Source organism: Carettochelys insculpta, chromosome 1 (assembly GCF_033958435.1).
Source record: "Carettochelys insculpta isolate YL-2023 chromosome 1, ASM3395843v1, whole genome shotgun sequence".
In the NCBI taxonomy this organism is placed as follows: domain Eukaryota; kingdom Metazoa; phylum Chordata; order Testudines; family Carettochelyidae; genus Carettochelys; species Carettochelys insculpta.
Window position 1 is genome coordinate 51,688,062 of NC_134137.1, and position 14,148 is coordinate 51,702,209.

Consider the following 14,148-nt stretch of genomic DNA (forward strand, 5'->3'; position numbering starts at 1 on the left):
TTGTTTTGTATATACAGACTAAGATTGCTACCCCTCTGATAGTTATGCCAAGATGATGTGTCAAGTATAGATACAATTGTTTTGGAGCAAAATTCACAAAACACTTATGGTAAAGTTGTACAATATCCAGGTATGGTACGTGCAGGGGGCTGATGCCGGAGCTCTGCCACTGAGGAGAGGGCTGAAGCCAGTGCTGAGGAACTCAAACATTTCTTAAAATCCCAGAATTTGTCACCACCTTCACATCCAGGAGAAAACCATGTCATAAAAACACTTGTTAGAACAATAACAGCAATGAACTTCTTTATGTTCACTCTGTATTTAATGCCAACTAGTCTCTATTACTTATGCATACAAATTTGACTTACTCAGATTCAGTGATGCCTCCCAGCTTGCTCAGAGAATAGCCACCCAATACATTGTCCAAGATGGACAGGGATAAAACCCCATGCCTCTGGATATCCTTAGCCTCTGACTGCCATAAGTTGGGAGTGGATGAAAGGGGATGGATCACTGATAACTTACATGTTCTGTTCACATCCTCTGATGCACTTGGCATTGACTGCTTTCAGATACACATACATGCTTACACATACACTGCCCCTACACACAGCACCACTACACACACCTGTCCTGACCCCCTGTGAATAGACTTTTTAGAATATACATTGTTTTATTTACTTTCAATTATATGAATTTTATATGTATGGGCAGATCCAGATGAAATGTTTGTGCGGTATCAAAGTGTTCGGGGGGGGCATAAAACAGAATCAAGGATTTATAAATTTTGAATTGCCTTGGGTCACAAAGTCTTAATGGCTGGCTAAATACAAAAGCAGCTTCCCCTCCCTTGGTGTTCACACCTCCAGATCAACTGCTGGTGGTAAGCCTCACCCTTGCTGACTGAGCTAACCTTGTTATCCCTACCCTTGCTCTGGCTTATTTATACCTGGCCCTGCAGATTTCCAAGACCCGCATCTGATGAAGTGAGTCTGTGCTCACGAAAACTCATGCTCAAAACTTTTCTGTTAGTCTATAAGGTGCCACAGGACCCTTCGTTGCTGTTAAAGTCTTAATGAATTGTCAAAATGGGTTGCCATCTTGAAAAGGTTGGGAACTGCTGGTTTAGAGCCACTGACATAAAGCTTACTATAGAACAAGCATTAAAACATATTTGAAAGCATCTTCAGGATTAAAAAAGGACAAAAAGAACCACAATATACAAACAGTCCACCACACACAGCCATCCAGATATTACTATTACCATAACTCTTTAGCACTTTTCCTGTTAATTAATTTCATATATTGAAAAACGTTACATTTGTACAATGATAAACCAAGTTTTTAGGTTAGGGAAACTAAGGGGAAAATGAACATCTCCTAATGGCAGGTTTAGCATCAATAAAGACCTAATTTAGTTTATGATTTGTAGGGCTTTTAATAGTGAAAAATACATATTGTGGCTGAGAAGGGTAGTTACTTAATGACTACACGTTTACAAAGATGAAAGGTCAAAATATAGCTCTTATTCAGGTTACAAATTAAACAAAATGGTTGATTTTAATATAATCCCAAATTACCACCATAAAGCTACTACATACAAGCATCAGAGAGGTAGCCATGTTAGTCCGTAGCTTCAAGAACAACAAAAAGTTTTGTGGCTTCTTATAGACTAACAGATATTTTGGAGCGCGAAACAGATATTTTGCCCATGAAAGCTTATGCTACTACACACAGTAATTGGTTACAACTGTTGTCTCCTCATGGAAGATACCGAGACTAATAGAAAAGGTGTTGAAGATTGGACTGATGTGAAGTGCCAGAGCCAACTGAGAAAGTCTGTCTTCCCTATGCCTGGCTGAGCTCTGCCCAGACTTCTTAGTCCCTCACTTTCAAAACTTCAAACTCCACTCATAAAACCTAACACACAGAAAATAACATATACGTAGATAGAAGGTGTTAATATCTCCCCATTAGACTCTGACAAAGGCTCACATCCCCCTGTCTGATCTGATTTATTTTTTCCTCTTTTGATAAGTACTGTTGATACTGGGCCATTTCCACCTTGCTGAATAGACCTTGTCAGCTCTGGCCCTCCCTCTTACTGGGACACCACTCTTTAAATACCCCTCTGAAACCACCCCCTGATTCATGCATTTGATGAAGCGAGTCTTTGCCCATGAAAGCTTATGCTCCAAAATATCTGTTAGTCTATAAGGTGCCACAAGACTTCCTGTTGTTCTCATAGATAGAAGGATTTATCAGTGATCAGTCTATAATGTAGGTATGCAGCAGGTTGTCTTTATAAAAACAAAGAGGTAGCAAAGATATAGTACCTGATCTGATCCTGGGTTGCTGCAAATCTGGACTAAAGAATGGTTGGTGAGGATGGAATCTTTGGAGACTTTAATGACAAAGCTCTATTAAATTTCTACCGAGCATGCAGAACATGCAATTTTTAAAGGATTGTAAACTGGACAGATTTGGGTGGGTTTTTACAGAGATGGCAAAGAAATATCACTGAGACAAACTTCAACTCCTTGCCAAAATTTCAAATCCCTCCTCAAAGCATGGTGGGGCTTGACGGTTCCAAAAAGATTTCTGAAATTTTTAATGTAGTCAAAACAATTCTTCTTTAACCTAGGTCTCTGAAACAGCTGAATAGATTGAACTGAAGTTTTCTATAAAAAAAAATCTGAAGCCTGCAGAAGACGCTCAACATAGAAACATAGATCAATTAAATAAAGTTCAGCAAAGTTATAAGCAGCAAAACGGGAAGTATCAGTAAGTAACGGACAGCACTCCCAGTCCTACTTATTCTGATATACTCAGGATGATAGCAAACAACATGTAAAAATACTTTCCTTTAGATACATAGCTGGTTCTTACCAACTCACTTATTGTCATACAGCTGTAGAGCATCATCAATTCTTTTACATATTTTCATTGTTAACCAGATAAGAAGAGTTCCTGATTATCTATTTTTCTGTTAAAAAAAGAAAAAAAATTTGAAACACAGGTTGAACCTCTCTGGTTTGGCAACATCCATGGTCTGGCATAATTTTAGTTAGCCAGATTTCTACTTATCATGGGTGTGGCCAAGTTTCCTGCATCCCATAAAGTTTGTTTTTAGCCACCAGTCCTGGCTGTCAGTGTTCTGTGCTGTTATTTAGCTGTAATTTACCCTTAAATGTCTTATAAGAGCTCAGTAAGCAGTGGACGTATTGGTAATGCTGCTAAACAATATTGGCTGCCTGCAGTTCGGCAAATTCCCTGCCAGGCTATACCGGTTCTACTTATATTTTTACAATTAGACTTATTATTATAAAAAAGAAAAAAGAAAATCTGCATTTAAGCATATATACAAATACAGATTAATGTACGTATAATGATTAACTTTATACTGTAAAGATTAAGACAATATGCATCACAGTATATGTCTAATAAGTGTAATTGTGTCCATTTACATTAATAATTCAGTTTTCACAAATGAAATTTATATTTGCCATGAAATATATTTAAAATACTTGTAATAGTTGTTTCCTAGAAGCTATTAATCTCCGAAATTCCTGTTTGTAGTGACTAAAATGTAAAATGTATTATATACAGAGCCAAAATGACATACGAAGTTCAGCCCTTAGTAGTATAAAATACATCAACTGAAATCACTGAACTTTATTGCAAACACAGTCACATTCACGCCATGGGCCTATCCAACTGCATGGGTATAATAAAATGTATTATGTCCAGTATTTTAAACCTTACTGATACTGCGTAGCTCATTGAGAACTACAAGAAGTCTTGTGGCACCTTATGGACTAACAGATATTTTGGAGCATAAACTTTTGTGGGCAAAGACCTGCTTCATCAGATGCATCAGACTTCTTGCTACTCTCGAAGCTACAGACTAAACACAGCTACCTCTCTGATACTTGTGTAGCTCATCGTCAGCCATTCTCTTAGTCACTCATGGTACAATACATAAGGCTATGAAAAGGATGTGTGAAACCAATGTAACCTGTACTTAAAATGTTTGGGAAACTAAAACCATTTCTTGAATTATTTTAGAACAGTGGTCTTTTTAAGTGCTCTTCTGATGGATCATTAGGGTAACGAGAACACAGTCACTGCTGGAAAACTAATCAAGTTCAATACACCATCAGCATCTTAAAGTTATACCTTAGACCTGAAAAGCATTGCTGATTTACTAAAAATGTACCTCCATTTTTATTTATTTTTATTTATTTTTTATTTTTATTTAAACACAAAAAATGCAATCTCTGCATTAACTATATAGACCAGTTTTCCAAGGGACTATGAGTGAAATGCTTGTTAAAGAATTCAGAAAGAGAATAGTGCGGCACAGATGACTGCCAGACCACAACGCACGGACACATCATGCTAGCTGCATAGGGTGCTGCAAAATCCAACTTTGAACTGAGATGACTTTTGAAATAAAATAATCTTCTCACTGTTTAATGTCCAAAGGAAAAAAAAACACTGTGCTATGTTTATTTTAAACATGCACCATATTTACGTCCAAGCATTTCAGAGAACTTCTTATCTTACATAATACAATATCAAACTCTTTCATATCCGTCACTCTATCATCCAGAACTCTCAAATAACTGGCATTTTAACCCTACATACATTTTAGTTACATTTTCCAAAAGAACAGTATAATGAAAGTAAATACAGTATAAGTTTACAGCATACAATACTATTGCTATTGGTAAATAAAGTACTCTGCGTATGCTTTTGTTGGTTTCTTAATATCTAACCTTGTTTTTCTTTGGTGTTATGCATCACTAGATATACCTCTCTATTATCCAGAATATTTGAATATGCTGCCAGATATGAAAGAGTTTACTGTACATGCAACAAAGATGACAGTAAAACTTTCAGAACAGCAAAAACTCAAGCTCTTCACGGTCAAAGCATTTGTCCACCTCTGAAATACAGACTGAAACACTCATCTGGCACACTCTCATCCAGCAGGACCAGGAATGTTGCTGGAGCAGAGAGTGCCTGGATCAGAGAGCGCCAGCTGCCCGGACCGTGGCCTTCTGCCCCACTGTGGGGAGCCCAGCTGGAGTAGGGAGCTTCAATGGCAGCCCCACATTGGAAAGCCAAACTGGGGTCCGGGAGCCCCACTAGGGACAGCTGGGTCAGGGAGTCCCACTGATGGGAGCTCAGCCAGGGCGCCTCACCCTGCTAACAGCTCCATTGTAAGAAGTTCCGCTACAGGAAGCCCAACCAGGGCTGGAAAGTCCAGGCAAGGATCTCCACAGTCAACTCCCCAAGAGCCCCGCTGGTATTACCACAGGGCAGGAGCTCGGGGGGGAGGAGGAGGAGGGGAAACATAGCAGGGGTTTGGGAGTCCAGTGGGGATCCTGGCCAGAAATCCCCATTGACAGCCTCACAGTGGTAGGAAAGTGGACCTGGGTTGCCGGTGGGGATTTCCAGCCAGGAAACCTACTAGTCTGTATTTTAAAAACAAACAAACAAACAAACAACCCTTTTGCTGTAGACTCAACAGTATTAACTGGGAATGCATTTGGCTGCATAGAGCTGGGGGAGGATCTGTGGGGGGTGGGTGCGTGAAATTTCAAAAGGTGGGCATAGCATGATTAGCTGCTAGGTCTCAGACTCATCCAGCTCATTAAAAATATTGAATAAGTTACTGTTTTTATGTTTATGTATGTTTTATATACCGATTCATAAAGTTTTCCATTTTCTACAGACTTATTTCCTTACACTTGCCGAAAGGGTATTTTTTCATATGAACATAACTGAAATTCGGTAGGATTGAATTACATTACACAAGTTGTGAGGGATGTGGGAGCTGCTAATTGCAGGGACGGAAAGTGGGGCCTGACATAATTAGTTTGTTCACGCCGGCATAGACCCCATTTTCAGACATTTTCTCATATTTGACCAGCAATTCTTACAATTACAAGTGTTTGTTCTTCACTTTTTATCTTCAATCGTTCTTTGATTTTTATCACAAGTAACATCTAGTGGTGGATCTGCAATTTTAAATTTCTCCAGAGAAGTGTACCCAAGCCCAAATGCTCAGCCACTTATTTAAACTGCTAATTTTGTACTGCTCTGGAGGTGATGTTAGCATGCTAAAATGTTGCAACCAGGGTTCCCTGTAAACTGTGTGCTCATACAGCCACTCAAGAGAGATTCAAATGCTGCCCAGCAGATTAGCAGAGTGCCAACAGAGAGATTTTTTGTTGTTACTGGTGGTGTGCATTCACAAATCTCAGCGCCCATAAAAATGTAATTTTGCACCTAGACAGAAAACATCTGCATGTGGATGGAAAAGATTCAAAAGAACATTGGTTGCAACTCCAGCCAAATGCAAGTTGTTATAGCATAATCACAGATTAATCTTTGCTGATTTTTGAATGCCAAAACCAGAGACTACTCCACAGCTAATATGAAGTTGAAGACGTGACAGAACACCTGAAATTAAGACTTCAGCACTGCTGAAATTAAATGACAATGATGGAATCAAAGTATTTCATTTGCAGGATCAAATTAATCAGTCTTCTGCTTATTTTCCACAGTTTCTGAGATGAACACAAAGCCTATTTTGTGACTTAACAAGAACCGACAATATCTGCATTTTATATTAGCAGAATTTCTTTTTTCACTATTTCAGTCAATTTCACTGACTGTTTCCTGCCATTTCTTTCAATTTTAGACCTGGTAAGGCAATTCAATGATAGTTATCATTTGGCATTCAGTAAACACTGATCAACAAATTTGTATCACTGATCGCTAGTTTTCCCATTAATTAAAATTTGTACATATAGCCAATATCTAATGAATACAATAATGTGCAGATAGAAGACTGAAAAATAAGATGAACAATCTAGACCCATATAAAATCATCAAGATCGCCCAGAACTTTCCAGTCATCTAGAATCTTGCAAGCTTGCCCTCCCAACAATGATGTAAGTGCTTAATAGTGAGAAAGAAGGGCAGAATTTTAAACAGAAAAAATTCTCTAAGACACAAGGACTGGGTTTCTCTTCAGAGAAAAAAGTTTTATTTTTGGTTTGTTGCTATTGCAACATCACTATTTTTCAGGTTATTTAATTTATTTAAGTAACAGCACTTTGCATCTAATCAGTTCCACTACTTCTCCCACAATATTACTAGATTTATCTTCCAGGAAATCTCAATGGGACAGGAATGGGACATTATTGTGCTGTTCACTGTACAAGCATGTACGAAAAAAACAGTTCCAGCCCTCAAACCTTATAATCTAAGATTTATTTAAACACAGAAAACCTGGCTATTGGTGTATACACAAGCAAGCCCCATATATTCCAACTTCTATGGCCTCATATTTCACCCCTTTCACACAGTAGTGCTCCAGAATCTGGACTTCCATTTATACACACGTTTTTATTCTTAGTTATCATGAAAAAAAATGCAAAAAGCATCAATGCTCTTATCTGCCTGAGTCAACGAAAAGGCTAAAACAGTAGCTCCAAGAACTGTTCATCTCAGTCAGAGCAATGGGGACTCCAGAGCTGCAGAATTTGGATATTTTTAAGACACAAAATTCAACACTTCTTGTTGTAGAATTTGTGGTTTTGCTACAACCAGGTGCCCAGCTTTTGGTTTTTGTCTCTTCGTCTTGCCAGGACATGCCAGCAGTTGCCTCTGGCCCCTCAAGCATTCTCCACAAGGGGGAATGAGTTGGACTGCAGTGTATGTTCCCCAGCTTGTTTCCTGGAACTAGACAACAGGGAGCAAGAACTGGACTTCAGCTTGTAGCCAGAAAACAAGGGGAACGAGAAAATAGGTTGATGGTTTAACTTGCCTGAAAAACAGTATAGCAGCCAAGGCCAGAAGGAAATGTCCCAATGAAGCAGACTATAAGCCCTGTCAGTTCCTTGCACAATGGTGGAAGCAAACTCTGCGCCAGACATCTTGAACAACAACACAGGAGCCAAGGCCCAGGGAGAGGAGATGGGCCACAGAGAAAGCACAGTAAAGCAACTCATTTTCAAATATAATCACTGACAAATTTCACATCTAAGTATTTTCAAGTATGAGACACTGATCTGAGTTTATGTGGACACTGAGTTTATGTGGGAGATTAAGATTAAGGGTATTTTACAGCAAAAGAGTAAATTAAAACTGCCATGTGCTAGTCAGTTCCCCATGTCCCAACAAACAGTAGGGAGATGGGAACCAAGTGGCAGCCTGGTTCCCAGCTCCCCACCACTTTGGGATCCAGGAAACTGACCAGCCATGGTGGGCTCCTTCCTGGTTCCCGTCTCCCCCAGCTTGTGCAAAATTTGACTTATGCAGGGGTTGCACTGCATAACTCAGGGTCTACTGTAATCACATTTTACTAACAATAGGCGTCCCACACACCAGAATGTTTTTTGCTTAAACCTCAGTATATGGACTCAGACTGTATAAAATAATTTAATATTGCCTATAAATCCCAAACATATTTATTTTTTGTTCACATGGTATCCATACAAAAAGGGGTGAAAAAAAAGCTATTTTCTTCAAACTCTATTCAGAAAGAAAACTCACTGGACTTAATTATTAGAAAACATACAAAGCATGTCCCGGTATCCAAAAGGGTGGAAGAGACTTGTTCATGAACTAAGCAACATCTGAAGATTCAGAAAATACTCAGGTGAGCCTGAACCATACAAAGTGCTTTTCAAAGATGAAAGTCCTCAAGAAGAAATTACATTCTTAAGAAAGAAAAAGCAGTCAAGTAGCAATTTAAAGACAAGCAAAATAGTTTATTTGGTGAGCTTTTGTGGGACAGACCCACTTCTTCAGACCAACTTAAGTGTCATAAGCACAAGATATATGGACTCATCCCTGCAGACTTCATATGACAGTCCCACTGAAATTCCTGGAATTATTCATTTTAGTAATAGCTTCTGTACTGAGCCCATTTTTAGATAGCTTGTGCTAAAGCAATCAACTATGATTGTACCAAAACTCAAACAGAAACCCATTAATTTACAAGAATCAAATTAATTAACTACATGAATCCACAAACCACTTAGTGCCTTTTTATTTTTACTGAAGAAATATAACTTGAAAACAGATAGTCTGTTATCCACAATCTATTTCCAACACCTATTTTCTGGTGAAAGTGTTCAAAATATTCACAGATGATATTCTACGGTCACTGGCATTCCCAATAGTCTTTGGTTACAACAAAGAATTATGAGGGAAAAAATCCCAAACAAAACTAGGCTCTGGTCTTGCAATAACAATCTGCTACCACTCACCCCTACACGTCTAGAGTTCTAATTAAGTTGATGTAACTCCACTCAGACAGAGAGATCAACACCAGCAGGTTTTACTGAAGAACTGGAGCTTTAACCTTTAAGTAGCATGTGTTGCTACAGTACAGTACTGAAACTCATACTTAAAACAATAATGTTTGGAATGTGATGCGTCAATCTACTTTGTTAATAGAAGGCAAATGATAAAGAAATTATGTTAATCTACAACTGAAGTGCTGAAATATTTAGCCACATAACAGGGAACTAACTCTAGAATTCCATCAAATGTGACTAAAGAGAAAGCGGTCAAAACTTTGCATATATTCAAATACTTTGCTAGCCTGCAATTTCAGTACAGCTTTCATAGTTTTATATAAATCCAGACTATAACTGCAACAGAACATAGCTAATTTGCACTGACAGGAAGAGCTATGGCAAATTACTACATTTTACAAAGTAGCAATTAAAATAAAAAAAATAGTATCTGCTGTTTATTACCTGACACAGTTTACTTTTGTTTATTACATTTCAGTAGCTTGTAAAAGATTTTGTAATTCTGATCATTTTAACATGACATCCCAATAGACTACTATTAAATCTTTCAGAACTTGGGAAAAGGCCATTACCTGTGCATATCAATTACAGAGTGGGTAGATTAAGGAAATGCAAATTACCAAGAGACTCTACAGTAAATACAAACATAAACAAGGTGACAGCCTGATAAATGTTTCTCTTTTAGGAACAATCAGTTTAAAGGGCAACTACTATGAAATAAATGTGAGCGTTTGGAGTGAGGAGGCTGTTGATAACAGAAGACTAAGAATGAATATTCTCATATTCTTTCTACAATTTATCTATATTTAATAGCCCAAGTTTCCACAGTATATTGGGTCTCGAACCTTCTGAGACAAATGCAGCTAAAAATACAGACACCTACCAAAAGGGCCCTGAAAAAGGCAGCATAAATTTATACCCTCATTTGAAACGAATGGATTCTGATATTATTATTTGATATTTCATCCCTATATATCCAAAAATCACTACTGCTAACAATCTTTGTGGTTATGGACAAATGGTCTATCTTTGGGCTTAGCATTTTACTATAGCAATATGCCAATGGCATCAGAATCATTACTACTTTTAAAATATGGAACAGTTCTAATAGCTAATTTCTATCATTCAAATGCGTACATTGATATTAAATGGAGTCTTTAGCACAAGAAGTCTAGTAATAGCACAGTGATTCTAAGCAGCTATGGTAAAGAAGTACTATAGAGGGGCAAGTGCTTCCTGTGTATGTCTAGAGACCCCCTGCAGCCGATTTCAAAAACAACACTAAAGATGCATCCAGCCCTTCACTAGAGTAAGATTTGCTGTGATATGACGCATTAGCTAGGGGAGAGAAAGGGAATGACTATTCAGTGTTATTTGCAGGGCTAAGGAGACCCTGGAAAAACAGACAGTACATAATAATGACTGCAATTATAGTGGAAAGGATTCAAACTCTGAGACAACAACTCCCCCATCCTTCAAGTCATAATAATACGGAAGTTGCCTGAGAAAAGAAAAAAAGCCCATAATCATTGAAATTTTGTTTCATCAGTTATCTTACTGCTTCTCTTTTTTGGGCAAAGTTTAGTTTTTTTTTCCTACAGCAGCCAAAATGACTCTCTGCAAGAAACAATAAAAGCAAGCAGCCAAATGATACCACTATTCCAACACCATGATTAGCATAAATATGCAACATTAACTGCATATCTAGAATGTCCAAAACAAGGACTATCAATTTTGACATTCTTTCTACAGTACTAGGTTATGAAGGCAAGATGAAATTTCATTCCAAATGACAGAAGCATGGACATGTCTTCTGCTGTAAGTCAAAGTCACCACCAATCACCTTGACAGACATTGGAAGAATGCAGTGTTATATGGTACTGTTTTGTTAAAAAATAATGCATATACCAAAATATAGTAATAGTTTCTTTCAATATATAAAATTCATTGTGCAAATAGATTAATCAGCATACCTGAAAGATTAGTACTGTACAAGAACTTCCCCTTGCCCCCAAAGTACCAGATTATGCTCAGCTATATACCTTTCTGATTTTAATTCTATTAATCTGGCAGTTCCAAAAGAAGGCTCAACACTGGTCAAAGTACAGTTCACTCAAAGAAATATGACTGCCCTTGAAAAATGTAAAGTTTGTAGCGAGTACACGGAAATCTTATTCTGTAAATAGACGTGTGAGGTTTTGCCTATTGACCCATACCAAGTGAAGAGATTACCTCCATATCAGTGCTAAATGCCAAAGTGCTGGTAGGAAGCCAGGAAGGTGGGGCAGAGGATGAAGCCAAATTTCAGTTGATTCTGGAGGACAAATGCTTTCCAGCATGCTATGGTTTGGACCAATGGTTTATGATACTGTTTTATTTGGTACAGCACCTCGCTCACACACTGTAACCTAAAATGCTGCAGAGTAAAACAATACAGCTACACAAAACGAACAGATGCAGACAGCTATTCACTGGTGCAGGTATAGAAAGAGGACCACCTCTCCGAGTTGCCTCAGTAGTACATACCAGACGACGCTGCAGCTCCACATCCCCTTACGAAAAATCAAAGCAGCCTCTCGTATGCGGGGAGAGGGGAGAATCAGAAGGCCGGAACTTTTTACTTTTTGCCCCCCTACGTGGTTAACTGACAGTCGTGTCATCTTCTGCTAACCCTCTGTGCTGACCGCCCCTCTCCCTCTGTCTCTCTTCTCCCAAACGCCGCGCGTCGGATCAACAACAGACCAGACGCCCAGTACTCACCATGTCCGCGGGGACGCTGCTGGACATCTTGCTGGGATACTCCGGCGGCGCAAAACAACTTTTTTCCAAACCCAACTGACCCCAAGCAGGATCCCCTCACAGGGCGCAGGATCCGCGCGCGGAGAGGCGGCAGTAAGTCCGACAAGGTACGCGTAGTGTCTGACTGGCAGAGCGGCGGCTGGGTGCGGAGCGGGAAACGGCCAAGAGGAGTCGGTCCCCGGCGTCGGCAGCCCGGCGATGGCCGCAGAGCAGACCCCTGTCGGCAGCGCCAGGTGGACCAGGTAAGGCTCTAGAGTGACATGAATTGCGTGCGGGGGTTTTCTTCCCTTCCCGGCCCAGGCCGCTAATGACAGGGTGATTCACAGGATAGCTCTGCGCCCGAGTCACCTCCTCATTAGAGCGGGCGACCCAGACGAGCAGGGCGACTTTCCGGTGGCCGGGGCGAGCGGCTGAACTTGGCACCCTCCCCGGAGGCGGGGGCGGGGAGGGGGAACTACCGTGCGCGGCGTCTGCGGGCGAGGGAGAAGGGCAGCGTCTCTCTCCTGCCCGGGCGCCCTCCCCCACACCGCTCCGGCAGCGCCTCAAAGGGGATTTAAACGGCAGCCGCCTCCAGCCCGCAGCAGCCCCAGGTCTCTGCTTTCATCGCCGCCGCCGCCTCCCCAGCGGCCCGGCGGGGACCCCAGAGCCCAGCTGGCTGCCCTGCGTGTCGCTGTGGGCCGGCGGGGCCCCTCTCAGTGCGATCCGCTCTCTGCCCCCCGCCCGCGGCCGCCGCCTGTCATCTTCCTCTCAAGCCAACATGGCGCCCGCCGAGCAGACACCCGAGGGGAAGCGAACACGGCCAGGGAGAGCCAGGCCCCGCCCCCCGACGGTGCATCACGTGCGGCAGCCCCCGCGGGGCACCATGGAGATTGTAGGCATGGAGCAGGGGAAGCCTTGGCAAAGGCAGCCGGGAGAGTCGAGCGCTCCGCTCCCTCGGCAACGGTTGCTAGGGCTGGACGGGGAGCGGCGTCCCGCTGCGAGGCCCGGGTCGTCATCACGACTCGCCGCGGAGGGAGGAACATGCAGTACCGGGACCCTGCCTCTCCCAAGCGTCCCCGGGGGCTGCAGGCTGGGTGGGGGTTGCACAGTCCCCAGGCAGCGGCATGGTGGAGGGGGACACACTCCCCCAGGGGGCTACAGGTTGGGTGGGGGCACAATCCCGCAGGACGCTTGAGTGGGAATAGCTAATGTAGTGCCCATCCTGTTGTAGTATATTTGGGGTTATGCTCTCCAATGTACATTACTTTGCATTTATCAACATTAAAAGTCACCTGCCATTTTGTTGCCCAGTCACCTAATTATGTGGGATCCTTTTGAAGCCCTTCACAGGCTGCTGTGGACTTAACTATTTTATGCAGTTTAAATAATAAGATGGCAGACAATACTAGACTTCAACAAATAATAATACAAGGACTGGTACTGGAGCAGGAGGGTAGTGCTGGGACTCTGGACTTTATTCTCCCTGGTTAGTCTCAAATTTTTGTATGATGGATTTTTATATGAGAGCGCTAAGGTCTTCTATTCTTTTTGTCATACATCAAAATACAAACTAGCAATCATGTTGCACTTTAAAAACTAACAAAGTAATTTATTAGGTGATTAGCTTTTGTGGGGCAGACCAAACAATGACCATTGTAGAACCATGAGGTAATCTCAGTAAGTTATGCGTCTCCATCCCATATAAAACATATTCTTCCTGTGTATGTATGGTTAAATCTGGGATTGAGAAGCTGTGAACAGGTCGAGCTGATTACAGGTTTGTCCTTAAACTATGATTAGGCCCACATCCTACAAAGGACTTATGCATATGCTTAACTGTATGGACTGCAAGTAGTCCCATTTCTTGATACTGCAAGAAATTGCCATAAATATCATAGGCTATGGCTACACTAGCAAGTTTTGCTGACAAACTATATGGAACATGCACCTCCTCGGACGACCTTCTGCCTCACAGAAGAGGAAGAGCACCTTTTGTCGATAGGTTCTGTTGACAAAAAAGCTGTGT

General features: G+C 41.1%; 1 protein-coding gene across 1 annotated transcript in view; it reads right to left on the minus strand.

Moving 5' to 3' along the window:
- The window catches only part of UBL3 (ubiquitin like 3), an 85,588-nt gene extending 72,666 nt beyond the window's left edge, over positions 1–12,922 (minus strand). The window contains exon 1 of the mRNA XM_074986025.1: positions 12,105–12,922. Within this exon, the coding sequence (XP_074842126.1) occupies positions 12,105–12,131 (27 nt within the window). The 5' untranslated portion in view covers positions 12,132–12,922. The remainder of the gene's footprint in view (positions 1–12,104) is intronic.
- Positions 12,923–14,148: the final 1,226 nt, after the last annotated feature.